The sequence below is a fragment of the Leguminivora glycinivorella genome, chromosome Z, assembly GCF_023078275.1.
Source record: "Leguminivora glycinivorella isolate SPB_JAAS2020 chromosome Z, LegGlyc_1.1, whole genome shotgun sequence".
Classification (NCBI taxonomy): Eukaryota; Metazoa; Arthropoda; class Insecta; order Lepidoptera; family Tortricidae; genus Leguminivora; species Leguminivora glycinivorella.
This window is the reverse complement of record NC_062998.1, coordinates 39,774,595-39,793,439: the sequence shown is the minus strand read 5'-3', so window position 1 is coordinate 39,793,439 and position 18,845 is coordinate 39,774,595. Positions and strand designations below refer to the sequence as shown.

General features: G+C 35.7%; 1 protein-coding gene across 1 annotated transcript; it reads right to left on the bottom strand.

Annotated features, from left to right (window-relative positions):
* Positions 1-60: 60 nt before the first annotated feature.
* LOC125241025 lies at positions 61-6,700 on the bottom strand. Its single transcript, XM_048149299.1, has 3 exons — positions 6,595-6,700; positions 2,002-2,062; positions 61-1,913 (listed from the first exon to the last, which is right to left on the bottom strand). Exon 3 carries the CDS (start codon positions 1,882-1,884, stop codon positions 1,324-1,326), a length of 561 nt encoding a protein of 186 aa, XP_048005256.1. The 5' UTR covers positions 1,885-1,913; positions 2,002-2,062; positions 6,595-6,700; the 3' UTR covers positions 61-1,323.
* Positions 6,701-18,845: the final 12,145 nt, after the last annotated feature.

Genomic DNA, 18,845 nt, shown 5'->3' with positions numbered 1-18,845 from the left:
TGAAAACTATATATTGAAAGTCAGTCATTACGTACGAAAAACCAGGAAAATTTAGTTATAGTTATTATTAACAATATTGGCCGATATTCTATTGTAATAATAAAATGTTTACTAAGTACTTACTTTGTACAAGATGTATTATATAATATAGCATAGTCTTCCAAATCGATTTCGATAACGGCGACCTCAGCAATCAAAGTTTTTTTCTCATATCGTCTCTTATATGGCTAGCCAGGCCAAATTTACTCTTAGATTTAATAAAAAATATGTCATATATTGTGTTTCTTTTTTAAATAACGATACAAACTTTATTATGTCGTTACCTTAATATTCACACCACAAAACTGCTTGAACTTGCTTATTAAATTAGCGTAAGAATGTTCTACTTAGGAAAGTAATTAAATGATCAGCATATGAGTTATAGGTATGGTGGTTATACAGCCTTAGGACATCGCCAAGGAATCAGTACATAATTATTAATAATTATAAATTTTCACATTGATTCTATTTAATATACTGCACGTCACAAGGCATAATATACTCATTAACCGCGATGGTATGCAAGTCCTCAAACGTATACGTATGAAACTCAGCCGGGAACAACAGAATGACTTTCACTACCGCGCACTGCTTCACCAACACGCTTCACTTATATATACCTCTATTATCGCTTTATCTGGTAAATTCGTTCATTATAGCGTTTAAATAATTTACCTCAAATGTGCGACCTATTATTATGACTGATTATGCGACTTACATGTTTAAAGACCGTAAGTTACCTACTTTAATTTGTTCAGCGGTATATACGTCCTTTTCCTTCAAAGTGATCGTGAAAGAACGAAATATTTGTTAAAAACTTCAGCAGGCGCTGTGAAAATCGATATCAACCATTGAAAAGTCAGTTTCGTCACAACAACATATAAGACGTTCAACTTTTCCATTCCGACGCGTAAAAGTGTAAAAAATAGACAATACATAATCGGCATCTGTAATTAGAAGTGGCACACGCGATCGGAGACAACAATGTACCGCGCGGTGCGGTAACCGCCGCGCCGCCGCCGCAGACGACCCGCGGTGGTGGTGGTTGAGTAACGGAGGGAACCGGCACTTCCCATTCCCATATCCTAACGCGACAAGAAAACGATACAATACGTGGTATTCGTTTATTAATTACTGAATCACAATTATTCCGGCCGTGTCTTCGTAACAAAACGGTAACAAGTGGCAATGACAGGCGGCTAAACTTAATATAACGTTGATACAGATACAAATACATTTTCATGCACATCTTACGTTACCTAATCTTAAATTAAAAGTTACGTGCTATCTGGGGATGATGGCGCGTATTAACCTCTCCCACAAGGAGGGTGGTCGGGGGGTGGTGTACATGGTAGGCATGGTGGTCATACACACTTTGATAGGTCTCCGTGACGTCTCCTGCATCACAAAAGGATAGGGATGTTTTAATAACGGAGATACGGAAGTCCCAACCAAGCTTATAGACGTCTTAGGAAACTTGATCGGCTGACTTTTGACGACTTGCCGCTGGTTGCTGGCGCCTCCTAGGAGGACGATGGGGATGGAGCTCGCCTTGGTCGTCTTTGGGGGCGGTTTTGCTGTAGTAGTCGTCTTCTTCTTCGGCAACCGTGTAGTAGTAGTCTCTATAATTTCTTGGAAAATGGAATCTTCGTAGTCTCGGTTTTCGTCCGCAAAAGGGGACACAAACACGAGTTGTTTCAAACTGTTAATATCTTGCACGAGTTTCGCGTGCTCCTTCACTATGTCGTCGGCTTCGGGCAGAAGTTGATCGATCCTAGGCGATATTCTGTTGATATGTATCAGTGGTCTGCTAAGAAATGTAGCCGTCGTGGGCGGAATGAACATAGGGCCGACCTGACGCGGAAGACGCCGTCCTAAGTATAAACATATACTTACATAAGTATTTAGTTCACATAAAATATTCAATTGTATCGAAGTATGTAGTAAAAGCAGTACATTTACCTGTATTAAATGTCCTGGCTATAGTGTCGGCACTATAATTTGGTAATTCCAAGCAATTGACCTAAAACAATAGAAATCTATACTTAGATTAAGTTATTATTAAACAAAAGAAACATAATAGTATTAGAAACTATAGCAGGCGTGTCTAGCGTGCATTTCGCTTCCTGTGTGGTGCACGCGGCTAACATACTCTTACTTACTAAATAATCTAGTTAACTTAGGTTTACACACAAACTGTAAGCTAATAACTCCAATAAGTAACGCAATGTGTTTGAACATCTTATATTATGTAGAATGGGTGTAGTTTGCTGGCATTCGTTTTATGAAATTAAACTCACGTTAAATTTGTAAAATGCGGATTGCTCGTATGGAGCATTTTACCGTCTCTGGGGGTGGACGACTCTGAGGGTCGCCCACCCCCAGAGACAAAAAGGCAAAGGCACTGCAGTTTATTATCGATGATGCTTAAATATTCCTACAGTACCTACTATAATTTTATGAGATTTCGTACTGTAATAAACTAATAATAAGTATTTACATACTACATTATGGCCACAGATGTCATATATACCATAGATCAAGCAAACGTATCTACTTAGCGTGTCAAATGAACTCAGTGAAATCCACTGAGTTGTCCGTCTTTAATCGCAGCTTGCAGCTTTCGGGCGTCAATTTTTGTAAGTTGAAGTGAACAAAAACATTAATAATGCCTCTTTAAGTAATATTAATTGCAACAACACAAAAAAATATGAACACTCAAGGGCCTGAGACATATTTAAAATCATAGGCAAGTAACAACTTCAGTACAAAATCTGACACGCTCGGCCGCCATACAAATGAATGAACTTGTTTCTTCTATCTAAATCTAATTCTGTGATTATGGCGCTATGATACCACGTTGGTTAGGTATTTAATGTATGAGCTCATTACGCAACTATGTCAAAAATTGAAATGACCATATGTTACTGTAAAACGTCGTACGATACACGTGCGAAGAGGGGATCTGTAATTCGAGTCGATTTAAAATTTTAAACCTTCCTTCATTTGGACCTTCGGTCATTTTGAATTTCGTCTTTTCCGCACTTGTAGCCTAATTTACTATTAAGCAGTTTGCTGAATCACCTTTAAAGGTATTAAGTCAAAGATCAAACACGTCCATTAGGTATGTTTCTGAGTACGAGTATAGTCAGTGCGAAGTCACAAAAGCCACAGATTGCATAGAGCGCCATTCCACAAATCTTCTCTTTCCGAACAGACTATAAGAAATGAAAAATCCAATATTGGAGCCTAGTTCACATGTGCACATTATCAATGGTTAAATCTCAATGGCAATGAATGATGCGACCATTCGAGCGAACTCAGTCACGTCAGAAGCAATTATCATGAAATACTCGCAAATTGGCAATTACCGTGCTGTTAACGACGCAAGAATTATTCGCGAGCACGAATGCTCGATTTTTTACCCCACTCATTATCCATATAGATCACAATGTTATCGTACACTTGCCATACTTAGCGCAATACTGATTTCCGTGTTTAGTTTAAGTGTCGTAGATTATACCACGTAGTAGACACGATAGCTTACTGTAAACAGTATACCTATACTAACTATTGTTCATTTACAAACATAAGTACCTATTACAACGTAGGTCAATGAACTTATCGTGATCTTTTGTAGTCCTGAAATTTCCAAAATATTAAGACAGCAACACCAAAGGTTCCTAATAGTAAAACTAGATTTTCAAAATAGCATATAAGTATTTTTATCTTTCGGGTGAGTATTTCCGAAATTATACATTTAATCAAAAAATTATTCTAGGACACCCATAAGTATGCATTTAAAAGCTCAACTTATCCAACGATTTTACGATTGCAATAAAAAGAATACCTAATAAAAGTTTATGAGGAGATTCCCAAATTAGTTTCTTTTACCGTTCTTTCGCCATGCGTGAATCAATACTTTCTAGGACTATTAACGACTAAGAAACCAAGTCGCAAACAGACAGATGGACTAACGTTGATGTTGACTGCGGACCCAAGAATATTCTCTCGTGCAGGATATTATTTATACATATCCCAAAAACTTTAAAATACTAGTAACCCATATTTTTCTTTCTTAGATATAGGTAAAAGTATGTGTAATTATGACAATTAGATGCAGTCTCTGTTCAGCAAAATGTTTGGGCAGTGGAAAATTACTTATTGTATATACATAGTACAATATCGTTTAAATAGGTAATTAATAATATTATACACGACTAGTGTTACAATTTTCGCTATAGTGAGGGGAAAAGTTTTGTGTTACACTCGGGTGCAAATGTATTTTACTTCTCGTGTGTTAAAAAACTCGCAAGTTCAGGATTCTATTCCCATCACAGATCCGTGTGGAGATGTGCGCGCAGCTGAAGCCAAAACGTAGAGACACTTATGACACTTATTTATTTATCGTATGATTTTTACACACTGGTTTTATTTTACATTAAAGTATTCAAAATGTACAATGACAAGGAATATTGGACCATCAGTCCGCATCTGCCAACTCAATATAGAGAAGGCATAAGCTGATCTAACTAAATCAGAAGAATGAATGACACTTTAATTAAATGTAAGGGATAAACTGAGCTGACGAGCTGTCTGCCTGTTCCATGTCATAGGTCACACAGTGCCTGTCCTAGTGTTCCTGAGTCGTAGTATATTTTCTGTTCATAATTATTTATTTACATTACATTTAAGTATAGTCTAACCAGAAAGAGTAGAAATTAAAAAGTGACAACATCGTAGTGATGCAGGTAGGCACTAGTCATAGGAGCACCCATAATGCACCCAATAGGTACAGTCGAGTTCATAAATATGTGTACATTTCTTCACCTTAGCTCGTTGCAATTACGTGAAAAAATGTACACTTTTTTGAACTCGACTGTACAAGATTTTCTTAGTTTGGGGTAGTTTGCAGTAGGTTTATCTGCGTAAAGTGTATCCACAATGTTTATTTATTTACCCCCTTATTCATAAACGTACACTAAAGTTATCAAGCTGATATAAAGTTCGTTTGTCCTTTTCTATCACACCAATACGTCGGAAAGGGACAAACGAACTTTATCGGCTTGATAATTTTAGATATAGAACGTACATGAATAAGGGGGTTACTGTTTAGGTACATACTTACTTTTTATTTATAATATGTACATACGAACAAGGATGATTTATAGGATTGTCCATCTTCATACTAAGAATCGTACCCACCTCAATTTGTTAGCGACACCTATTAAATACTGATGAATATTACCATAACTACGCTGATGCAGATGCTTACAAATTTCTTTTTTTTTTCAAAATGTGTATTGACGTGATATCATGATATTAAAATAGAGAAATATGTCATTTGTTCTTATAAAAAATAAAAACACGCAAAAATACTTGGGGAACATATCTTTTTTGCCACTTCCAGGCTGCGAAACAGCGCCATCTATTTTTATCCTTAAAATGCCCATACATTTGAGCTGTACACTTTTTTGTGTGGGTTTTGTCAGTCCCGGTATATATTGTCCTAGGTACGAATAAGTATAGGTGTCCAGCTAAAACGCAACCTCGACAAATTACAACCATATTTCGAATAAGTAATGTCTTAGCGCTGCTATTCACGACACACATTTATTATTAAAAAACGCGAAAATGCTGATGCGATATATATGCTAGACCTACTTGTTCCCTGTTACCTATAGCTTCACTAGTTCCTACTCATATTAGAACTCCAGAAGACCTGATTATGAAACTGTTACCCAGCGACGAGGGCATCAAATGGCTGATTGGACTTAATTTGTAATTTATGATTTTTATTAATGTTTCAGTTCCTTGCTACACGACTAACACGACTAAATAACTACTTAGGTACTTCTAAAACAAATGACAAAGTTTCATTTTATTCTCAAGGGTGCAAATTAATATAATACAAATTTTAACTTGGTACCCAATTCTATAGGGTAGAATTTATGTTCAATGTTGATTTTCAATCAAAAATGAAAAATAAATGGTTGGATTTATTTATCTTGATGTGTTATAGAGTTGGTGTGGTGAAAATGTTGTGTTTCACAGTCCCTACCCTCAATGACTTTTAGTAGGTAGGTATGTTCACTTGGAATGAAAGAAAAGGATGGCATGTTACCTATGATCATATTTCTATGATAAACATATATGATAGTGGACTATCGGCCTTAGTAGCATTCGGAACTAAATTTTGTTATTGTCATATCATCAACTGTTCAACTGTGAGCTTTCACCTATACATATATATCTATAATCAATAACTATCAATGGATAATGGTGTATTAGTAGTTCTGCAATATTTATTTATAGAATTGGTGCAGCTAAGGTGTAGCTATCCTGTACTCATTGTAATTGCAGTAGCGTGGAATTAATATGGAATGTTTTCTTTTTATATAAGTAATGAAAAACGTTGCTTCATGCAAACAAAAAACTAGAAATAATCGCAATGCACTCATAAACTAAAGGTAGAACATAATATTAAAATTTATTCTCGAAACTGTCCATCACTCGGAGCTACCTCAAAATACTTTCATACGAAATATGTATTACCTGTGGTGGTGGTGGTAAAAAGTCCCTGGGTCGTGTGAAGAATCCGATATTGATAGTGGCTCCCACAAGCAGAAGCGTGGAGGCCTGCCACAGCGCCCGCCGCCACATGTTAGCGCACTGTACCTACTGGCGAAAAACACGATGTCGACGCCGCCGCCGCCGCCGCTAACACCTCCCTTCTCCAATGCATTGCAAGGAAAAACGCTGACTTTTCCTCAACAATAACTTATATTCCTTGCTTCGTAACTTTATGGGAAATAGTAAAAGACATAAATTATTTAATTTTTATATTTGTAGCATTTTTTATTACTGACGAAGTGCAGCCACATTACTAGAGCACTACACCTAAGACATGCAGAACCGGTGCTGATTTCAAGAATTTCATTTCCCGGTCCTATGTGGGACTGGCACCGGGAATCGCGGGTCCTTCCCGGTCATAGTATTTTTAGGGTTCCACCACCAAAAAGATACAAAATCATGGTGCGACCCTCTGTCCGTCTGTCTGTATGTTTTAGGGTTATGTTATATGTTTCAGCCAATATCTCAAAAACCATGACATTTTCATTAAGGTCGAATTCGCTTAATGTGTAGTTCGCTATCATCCCTCTTCATTTCGGCGTTGGTTTTAGGTAAAGTTAAGTAGGTATACACTAACTTGTATAGGCAACTTGACTGTACTTAAAATAAAATATTTTATAACATGCACGAAATAAAGCATCCGATAATTATAAGAAAAACTGGCCCCGTAGCCGAATGGCATTTCTCGGACGCCAAACGAAAGCGATACGCCGCTGGCTCTGTCGCGCCAATACGCAAGCGCGATAGAGATAGATATCTACTAGCGCTTCGTTTCGTGAGCGTTTCGTGAGCGATTGTGCCATTCGGCTAGCCACCCAGGGACAGAAGTTATTTTTAACTCCAATTTATATTTTATAAATCAGATAGAAATATATAAAGTAAATCAGTTGACCGTGACGTCACTCAATTCTATTTCATATGAATTCCATAATAGCAAGTCGTTCAAAATCGTTTTGACAGTTTTTAAAAAGAAGCTAGGAGGAAAGTAGCCTATTGTATGCGGGGACCCAGAACAGTGAGCAAGTTCTCCCAAGGGGAGCAAGAAAGGCTCCCTGAGGACCTAAATTGCTCAGAAGGTGGTTAAAAATTATCCTGAATCAAAAGGTTACAAGTCAAACAGCAGCAAACATATTGATAGAGTCTAACCAAAAAGAGTAGAAATTAAAAAGTGGCAAAATCGTAGTGTCGTCCCGTTTTCTCACACATATTGATTTGAAAGGGATGACTCTACAATGTTGCCACTTTTTAACTTCCGCTCTTTTTGGTCAGACTGTACCTTCAGCACAGGCAATTTTTTTATTTTATTAAATAGGAGGCAAACGAGCAGACAGGTCGCCTGATGGTAAGCGATCACTGCCGCCCATGGACACCCGAAACACCTTCTGCTGGAGGTGAGTTGCAGGTAGCGATGAAAATGGCGAAAGATTCATGTTGTTTCTTTCAACACTTTTGTATCAATCCTGTAATTACACGTAACTTTCGAAAAAAACAAGACTGACGTTTTACTGACAAATACAATGATACATTATCAATGCCTTTGACGCAAAATTGACGCATTGAATTTAAGCATATAGATTTAACGATAGTCGATTCCAATTTCAACCTCTTTAGATAACTGACATCGAGATATGTGAGTGTGTTTAGTAAAACCACAGTATAATAAAGAGTATTATCGTACAGTATGGCTACTCCCGCTCGCCGCTGAAAGCGCCGCCCACCTCCTCTCGGTTACCTCACAGTTACCGCATGTCAAAAACGCGAACATTCAACCTGTCATATCTCACTCATACAAGCACACGAGCTTAGAATGTGTGCCAGGAACGCGCCCCTTTCATATATTTGATCGCCAGTTTCCGAGATGTGGTAAAACGTCCCACTTTGTCGGTTACCATTAAGGCGAGATTGACTTGTATCTTTATACGAATAAACTGACAAAGCGGCTTTTTTATAAATCGATAAAGTGGGACGTTTTCCCGTGCACACTCACATTATAAAGTATATACCTTTATAAAGATATAATCTGAGCGGAAAGAGTAGTCACCTGTTTGTATGAGAGCCAATACATTCAGAGTCACTTTTCAAATTAATATAATAATGAGAAAAATACTTGTATTTTACAAGCGGCGGCGGATCTTTGGTTGAATCTTAAGTTTATGTTTTATGTTTTTTAAACTTGCGAAAGATTCAACCAAAGATCCGCAAGGAAAGATACTGTATCTTATCGAAAAATACAAGACAGTTTGAAATATACATACATGTATCTTTCATGTAATTTTCATCGCTAAGTAGTCGCCGGCCTTTAAGATGGGTGGACGGCATGACTTTTTCTGAACATTCCTATTTTTTCTATCCTAAGCGCGGCGGCAGAATAGAAGTCAGTCTATTGTATAGAATCCGATAATTCGCCTGACGTAACTGCACCGAAAGAAAATTCATAATGATGTGGGATGGGATCTATTAGACTGTGTTCTCATTAAAGACATGCTACAATTTCCGACACTTCATTAATGACATAACTTTTAAACGTAACGTATCGCAGTGTTGTGTTGACTTATTAATGTTATTAGTTACTCGTATAGGCAAGGATAGGATTTATATAGGATTTACTATCTTCGTACCAAGAACAATTTATGAACGAGCGGGACTGACAAAGCCCATACAAAAAAGCGTACCCCTAAAATCTATGGGCTTTTTAGGCTTAATAATTTAAAAAAAACCGTCGCCTTTCGGGTTCTGGTGAAAGCTACAATGCGAATGTTGGATTATGTGGAAATGTGTAGGTATTTTTTAAAACTGCTTTTAATGCTTTAATTATTAGATGGCAACACAAATGAATATACGTATAACGTTAAGGTTTGAGGAGTTTCCTCAATTCCTCATGAATCCGATTATAAGAAATCGAAGCTTGACAAATACTGGGGACGCTATTGCTATGTCTTGTATGGGAACCCTGCATTTTATGATTAAGCACTGAGACTTGGCACAGTTGTTCATTGGGTGGCCCTGAGTAGATAAAGATCGGGAGGCATCGAGAGCCCCCCTTGATTTAGGAAGGAGGAGGGGGGGAAGGCTGGCGCCTCCGCGCTTCCTTTGAAACCATATTTCTCTAAAACTATACAAAATAGGGCATGCAATATATCATTTTCGGATAAATGAAGGACGAGGAATTCATTTTTGGAACAAAAAAAATGTATTTTAGAACAAAAATACAAAATAAAATGGGAAAATCTGAAAACGAGATTTTTTTTTATACATATTATTACACATTTTATGAAAACTGTAATGGTTTTTTCTAAATAAAAAATATTATTTAATAGGTACATTTATCTAGTTTTAGAAAATGTATAATTTGTTATAGAAATATATTATACGACGAGTGATAAAAAATAATTTACATCGCCCGATAGGGTGATTTGAATGCTCATTGAAATGTAATAAATAAGTTTTGTCAATGATTTCAGGTATAATCACTATTTTTAACACACGAAAGCCGTAATCATTGTATTTTATGGCTATTTTAGTGATTAATGTACTTAAAATAAAAAAAATACAAAAATTAAAAAAAAATTAAATGTGATAACTATTTTATAACATTATCCTATTTTGTTCTTTCTATACAATATATATCTAAAAGCAATAAATATGAATGAAAAACCACATTTATGTAGTTTATAAAAATATATAGTTTGTTATATAAATATATTACGAAACGCGAGATAAAAAATAATGAAAGTGACGTGGCAGGGCGATCTTGATGTACGGTATGGGTCAGCTTGTATGATTCGATGAGGTGAGGTAAAGGTACTCAAAGCTCTCAAAAAGTGTAGTTATTTAGAGTACTTCAAATTAAACAACACACTCCTATATAGTCTGAATTTAACTATTTATATTACATGAAATGATCGATTGATATGATAGGTCAGATATATACATCTGATCCTAATACATCTTGTGAAATAGTAGTTATCTATATGATTTGCATAATTTATGGATAATTCTTACTTGACATATTTATTATTCCAGATCTGCGTCCTGTACTTTGGTTAACGAGTGCCGAAAATAGTTATTAACCAAAAAAGACCGCCAAATTAACATCATTTCACCGACAAAAGCTGCCTTGCACCATTTTTGTAAGGGTTCCCAATTCAAAATTTGCCATTATTTGCTACTTGTGGCTGGACGAAAGTCTGTAACAATTGGGATTTGGGAGCCTACTTGCCCGCAACGTTGCCTGTTGCTGCAGAAACATGCCTCGAAATTGTCGGATGCAGGTGTAAAAAACAGTGCCCCGTAAGGTGCAATCGTAAAAAAAGACTTTTTAAATTAAATGTTCGGAGCTGATGTGCTTATGCAGTGGATGTTGTGATATATACATAATTAAATTCAGACTATTCATGTTGTTTTATTTGAATAACTCAAAATAGCTACACTTTTTGAGAGCCTTGAGTACTAGCCCCGATACACGTGTTTTCGTCTAGTCAGACCATTTTTTGAGGTTCTCCTTTGTACAAAAGCAATGTCTTAGTTCAAAAATCATTAATGTTTAATGCTAATACGAATCTAGTTTATTTTTATGGCACTATTGCGCAATAACTAACTATCATTGATACTGAAAGGAAGAATATGACGATAAAACCGGTAAAACCGATTTAAGGGGGCCCAAAGAAAGTAACTAAATTCTGATAGTAAACTAAAAAATCATCAAGCCTATGCATGCAGAACTGCTTTAGGAGAGGAGAACGTGATTAAGACATTTTTTTTGCAATATAAGTCACATGCAATTTTATTTTACAATCAAAATAAACTATATTATAGGACTTTTACAATTTTCTGTACTGGGTCGTGATATACCTACATGTGTAAACGTTATTAGAATAAGTATATTTCTGTATTACTAGACGAACTCCACTGCATAGCGGGTACCTTTACCTCACCTCATCGAATAATGCAAGCTGACCCGTACATTAAACATTTCATTTTCATTATTTTTTATCTCGTGTTTCGTAATATATTTATATAACAAACTATATATTTTTATAAACTGCATAAATGTGGCTTTTTATTGATATTTATTGCTTTTAGATATATATTGTGTAGAAAGAACAAAATAGGATAATGTTAAAAAAAAATATTACATTTTTAATATTTTTTAAAAATTTTGTATTTTTTTTTATTTTAAGTACATTAATCACTAAAATAGCCATAAACTACAATGATTAGGGCTTTCGTGTGTTAAAAATAGTGATTATACCTGAAATCATTGACAAAACTTATTGAAATGAGCATTCAAATCACCCTATCGGGCGATGTAAATTATTTTTTATCACTCGTCCTATAATTTCTATAACAAATTATATATTTTCTAAAACTAGATAAATGTAGCTATTAAATAATATTTTTTATTTAGAAAAAACCATTACAGTTTTCATACAATGTGCAATAATATGTATAAAAAAAAATCTCGTTTTCAGATTTTCCCATTTTATTTTGTATTTTTGTTCTAAAATACATTTTTTTTGTTCCAAAAATGAATTCCTCGTCCTTCATTTATCCGAAAATGATATATCGCATGCCCTATTTTGTATAGTTTTAGAGAAATATGTTGAAACCATATTGAAGCGCGGCGGCGCCAGCCTTCCCCCCCTCTTCCCTCCTAAATTAAGGGGGGCTCTCAATGCCTCCCGATCTTTATCTACTCAGGGCCACCCAAGAAACAACCTGTGCCAAGTCTCAGTGCTTAATCATAAAATGCAGGGTGTTGTGCAATAGCGTCCCCAGTAAAACTTTGACTTGAAAACTCAATATGCTTAACAAACATAACTAAATAAATGTCACTGTTCTGAACTTAAATGCATGCTTTTCTTACAAAAATACCAAAGTCACTATGAGTGTGCCGTTCAGATTTGAGGAGTTTGGTTCTGACCATCATCAGCAGTTCCACTGCACCAAATATCACTGTCCTGGACGTAAGTGCATGCTGTTCTTATAAGAATACCAAAGTCACTATAAGTGTGCCGTTCAGATTTGAGGAGTTCGATTCTGACCATCATCAGCAGTTCCACTGCACCAAATATCACTGTTCTGGACGTAAGTGCATGCTGTTCTTATAAGAATACCAAAGTCACTATAAGTGTGCCGTTCAGATTTGAGGAGTTTGGTTCTGACCATCATCAGCAGTTCCACTGCACCAAATATCACTGTTCTGGACGTAAGTGCATGCTGTTCTTATAAGAATACCAAAGTCACTATAATAAGTGTTCAGATTTGAGGAGTTCGGTTCTAACCATCATCAGCAGTTCCACTGTTGTACCAAATGTCACTGTTCTAGACGTAAGTGCATGCTGTTCTTATAAAAATGGCAAAAAGTCACTATAAGCGTGTCGTTCAGATTTGAGGAGTTTGGTTCTGGCAATCATCAGCAATTCCACTACACCAAATGTCACTGTTCTGGACGAAAGTGCATGCTGTTCTTATGAAAATACCAAAGTCACTATAAGCGTGCCGTTCAGATTTGAGGAGTTCGGTTCTGACCATCATCAGCAGTTCCACTGCACTAAATGTCACTGTTCTGGACGAAAGTGCATGCTGTTCTTATAAAAATACCAAAGTCACTATAAGCGTGCCGTTTAGATTCGAGGAGTTCGGTTCTGACCATCATCAGCAGTTCCACTGCACCAAATGTCACTGTTCTGGACGTCAGTGCATGCTGTTCTTATAAAAACACCAAAGTCACTATAAGCGTGCCGTTCAGATTTGAAGAGTTCCGTTCTGGCCATCATCAAATGTCACTGTTCCGTACCTAAATGCATGCTGTTCCTTTAAAAACACAAAAATCACCATATGTATGCCTTTCAGATTCGAGGAGTTCCCTCCATTTCTTCAGGATCCCATCATCAGAACTGGGTTCTGAGAAAAATGGGACCAATCTGTATGCATATACATTAAATCAAAAAAAAATTTTTCAAAATCGGTCCAGTAACGACGGAGATATCGAGGAACAAACATAAAAAATAATAAAAAAAAAACATACAGACGACTTGAGAACCGTCCTTCTTGAGAGATTTGAGGCGACGGTTAATAAAAATAGATTTATACTTTTAACTTAATTTTTCTGTAAGTACCTACGTAATCTCTGTCAAACAAGTCTGTCAGTAAATAAGAACAAAGAAAACTATAGGTATCCTTTTCTCTAGCACCCTAAAGAAAAGGATGCATATAGTTTTCTTTGTTCTTATTTACTGACAGACTTGTTTGACAGAGTATAGTTAACGAGTATTGTATTGGTTTGTAGACCCCTGTCTTGCCGCTGGAAGAGCGGGGTCTCCTGCTACAAGTATTGATATACTTAATAGGAGGTCCCAACCCTTTCTTACTTTGTAACACAATATCTGTGATCAATAAACGATTTTTCATTTTTTTTCATTTTTTCAATAGATGGCGCTGATCATCATCAGCAGTTCCACTGTACCAAATGTCACTGCTCTGAACGTAAATGCATGTTGTTCTTATAAAAGTACCAAAATCACTATAAGTGTGCCGTTCAGATTTCAGGAGTTTCATTTAGATCATCAATCATATCTCAAGTCTCTCTTCCACTACTACGGTGTATCTCGTGTTCGTCAACTTCGCTATTCTGGTAATCTTTCTCTGTCTATACCATCCCACCGAACAGGTTACATGTCATATTCCTTTTCTATTCAGGCAGCTCGGCTTTGGAATAGTCTCCCTGTCAAAATTAGGCAGTGTCCGAGCAGGTTTACTTTTAAAAACCGGCCAAGAGCGTGTCGGGCCACGCTCAGTGTAGGGTTCCGTAGTTTTCCGTATTTTTCTCAAAAACTACTGAACCTATCAAGTTCAAAACAATTTTCCTAGAAAGTCTTTATAAAGTTCTACTTTTGTGATTTTTTCATATTTTTTAAACATATGGTTCAAAAGTTAGAGGGGGGGGGGACGCACTTTTTTTTCCTTTAGGAGCGATTATTTCCGAAAATATTAATATTATCAAAAAACGATCTTAGCAAACCCTTATTCATTTTTGAATACCTATCCAACAATATATCACACGTTGGGGTTGGAATGAAAAAAAAATCAGCCCCCACTTTACATGTAGGGGGGGTACCCTAATAAAACATTTTTTTCCATTTTTTATTTTTGCACTTTGTTGGCGTGATTGATATACATATTGGTACCAAATTTCAGCTTTCTAGTGCAAACGGTTACTGAGATTATCCGCGGACGGACGGACGGACGGACGGACGGACGGACAGACAGACATGGCGAAACTATAAGGGTTCTGACTACGGAACCCTAAAAAGCTCTAAATGAGTATTTTGCTGGCAGGTGATGAAAGTTGTTGTTGCCATTGATTCGTGAGTTTCATCTGAATGTACATATTTTACATGTATTTGTATTAATATTATGTATGTATTTTGTGTATGTTTATATATTATGTATTATTTATGGTTGTATGTATTGTGTCCTAAAAGTACCAAATTATCTTGTTTTAATCACGTTTTGCACCGCCTACAACTTTTCTGCTTTGCCCAATGGTTGACTGGTAGAGAATGCCTTACGGCATTAAGTTCGCCTTTTGTACGCTGTTTTATTTTGTGCAATAAAGATTAAATAAATAAATAAATCATCAGTAAGATTTGAGGAGTTCCCTCGACTTCTCCAGGATCCCACCCATCATCAGAACTGGGTTATTGGCTAATCTGTCCTATTTTTAGGGTTCCGTACCTCAAAAAGGAAAAACGGAACCCTTATAGGATCACTCGTGTGTCTGTCTGTCCGTTGTCACAGCCAATTTTCTCCGAAACTATTGAATCGATTAACTTGAAATTTGGCACACATATATTATGTAAACCTGTGACCCAAAGACGGACATGTAATTTAAATTAAGAAAATTCAATTATAGGGGCCACTTTTGGGGGGTAAAAGTGAAAATTAAAAATAAAGTTTCTAGAACTATAATATTGTGTTACATATCAAATGAAAGAGCTTTTTATAAGTATTTCAAAAATATTTTTTTTAATAAATAATTTTTAGTAAAGTATTTTTCAAGTAATTTAAGAAAATAGGCATAAATGACCATTCCGAATTGAAATTGTGTGAACGCGTTTGAATATTACATATAAACTCATTCCTGTTTCGTTTTGTTCAAAATATCGATTATTCGCAAAAATGACTTAAGTTCCTACTAAAAAGGGGGGGTAGTGACGTGCGATTTCATGACTATTGAGCTAAATCGGATCCGTTTGACCCAAGGAACAATTTTGTCAAGCAACATCGCCACAGGTAAAAGAGCAAAGTCGCTAGTCTTACTTATCGTAGAGGTCATCAAACAGAAATATTGTTAGGGGAAAAATGAGTTTAGTTTGAAAATTATAAGTTCTAGCTGATATACTTCCAAAGACAATATTGTGGAGAATTTTATGGAGAATAATATACTTCTCATAGACATCGTGATGGAAGCTTTCACTGACACCTCGGCGTGTTTCTACTTCTATTTTTTTTCTTATAGCCCTATAAGCTATATACATGCCAAGTTTCATGCTTTCTGCCAGACCGGACTATAAATCTGGTTAAGATGTCGTAGTTACTGATGTGCCGACGGAAAGTTTCCAAAATTCTGAAATTTTCACATGAAAACTTCGTAAACTTTCTATACTTTGTATGAACAATTGTATGGATGGAAACTATCCATTTCATAAATTTAAATTCCCTTTATTTTTCGTGAAAGTTTCGAAAAAAATTTAAGAAATTTAAGGTTTTTTTGGAAAGTTTCCGCAACTTGCACATCACTAGTGGTACTACCTAAATGTAAAGTTTTTGAGATAATGGGAAATTATGAAGTAAAAATAAAACATCAATATTATGGTAAGGTATCTTTATTACAAATATTTAAACGATACCTAATATTTACAGATAACAAAAGTGTTACAAATCTGAATCTTTCCTGTCGTTCACTATATTTATTTTGCCTAAATTAATTAGGGTCTCTACAAATCGCAATCATCAAACATGCAACGCACATAAAAATTAAAAAAACACAATAGGACATTAATTAAACTTTCGTTCGAACTAGTCATTAATTTAAAAAATCTTATTATAAATAGGTAATAAATATTTTACCACGCACCTCCAATACTACACAGAGTAATGTTAAATAATTAGGAATGCGTAATCATGAATACAGTCACTCAATCAATGGTATTCACCTTTTCCGAGACACATTTAAAGACAATAAACTATTTTTCAGTACCCATCTACTGTCGAAAGTTCGAATCTTCTCTATGTACTGAAAAAATGACGTACGATACACGTGCTAAGAGGAAATTCGTAACTCGTGTCGATTTATCGCCACTCATTCTAAACTTCCTCTTTTCCGCACTTGTATCGTAATGTACTAATATTAATTTAAATCGTACACATTGGATTCCAAACAATCACTTTACTCAAAAACCTTCATAAGCAAGCCACTAAATTACTTAAGGACTTTCTAACTGGTAGCCGTAATGCCAAAAGTAAAATTACGTACCTATTCATATACCGATGACAAAGTAATGGAAATAAAATAGAAAGAATGGGATACTGTTTTTTAGTCTTCAAGTAAATTTGAGGCAGCCGATAGTAAAGTTCCTAAACAGTTCTATCGGACATAGTGTGTTACCACCATGAGGGCATTGTTTTAAACCGGTATTAATATAATCCATTAGCAATCGTTTGCGTGCATCAGCTAATCATAGTTATTTAAATTACTGCAAAATTAATTTTCCGAAATCCGCACAATGTACTGCGTGCACTTTGTAATTGTCATTACTCACATCGCTCATACTTTACGAGAAGTCTTACTTGACAAGTGGCTGTGCTCTGGCAACCATTTTTTTGTTAGAAAGACTACAAAGTTTTATGTTTTTATTTCTGATTAAATTAAGGCCATGGTTAAGTTAAATAACTATGTTAGATTAACTATTTTAAAAAAGCTTACTTGCTGGGAATACAAATAAAATATGCATTAAATATATTTTTATATTCTTGAGCAACTGTGTAGAAAGAAACTATTTGATGTTATATTAAATACCTGTGGGGGCTATTATTAATGGATGTTTTTTTTATTATTATAAATGGGCTTACTCTTAGCCACAGCCTAGCCAAAGGCAAATACGTGGCCTACGATGGCGTGAGCTCGCCCAGAAGAAGCCTGTGCACCCTTGATGTGTAATTGTATACCTATTTATATTCCAGTATACTCGGTCCTCATTTCCTCTGGCAAAGAAAATATAGATGCATAATATGATTAATATGCGGATCAATTAATCTACAAACAGGAACAGCACTTAAGATTCACAATTTTCTTGTTTTCGTAATATGAGGAGAAGCAATTCTCTTATACTTATAGAGCGGCACACTGGGACAAAATTAAGTGAAATAAAGAATGGCATGACTGCAAGGCTTAGAGACAAACGTATAACTGTTTTTTTATATACCTATATTCTCGGTAAGGTACAGCGGGGCAAATCTCGACTGGCGGGCAAATGTAACTGGTCCTTTTTTCCATGTTTTACAATGTTTGCATTATACAAATAGTGTCCACCGGTTATAAATGGTAGGCGTGTTTAGTGGATACATGTAGAACTCAACATCATAGTGTAATAAAGGAAAAACCGGCCGTCGGGCCACGCTCAGTGTAGGGTTCCGTAGTTTTTCGTATTTTTCTCAGAAACTACTGAACCTATCAAGTTCAAAACAATTTTCCTAGAAAGTCTTTATAAAGTTCTACTTCTGTGATTTTTTTCATATTTTTTAAACATATGGTTCAAAAGTTAGAGGGGGGAGGACGCACTTTTTTTTCCTTTAGGAGTGATTATTTCCGAAAATATTAATATTATCAAAAAACGATCTAAGTAAACCCTTATTCATTTTTAAATACCTATCGAACAATATATCACACGTTGGGGTTGGAATGAAAAAAAAATATCAGCCCCCACTTTACAGGGGGGGTACCCTAATAAAACATTTTTTTCCACTTTTTATTTTTGCACTTTGTTGGCGTGATTGATATACATATTGGTACCAAATTTCAGCTTTCTAGTGCTTACGGTTACTGAGATTATCCGCGGACGGACGGACGAACAGACAGACATGGCGAAACTATAAGGGTTCCTAGTTGA

Excerpts from the sequence above, each read along its gene's own strand:
- LOC125241025 (XM_048149299.1), bottom strand. The coding sequence starts at position 1,884 with ATGTTCATTCCGCCCACGACGGCTACATTTCTTAGCAGACCACTGATA.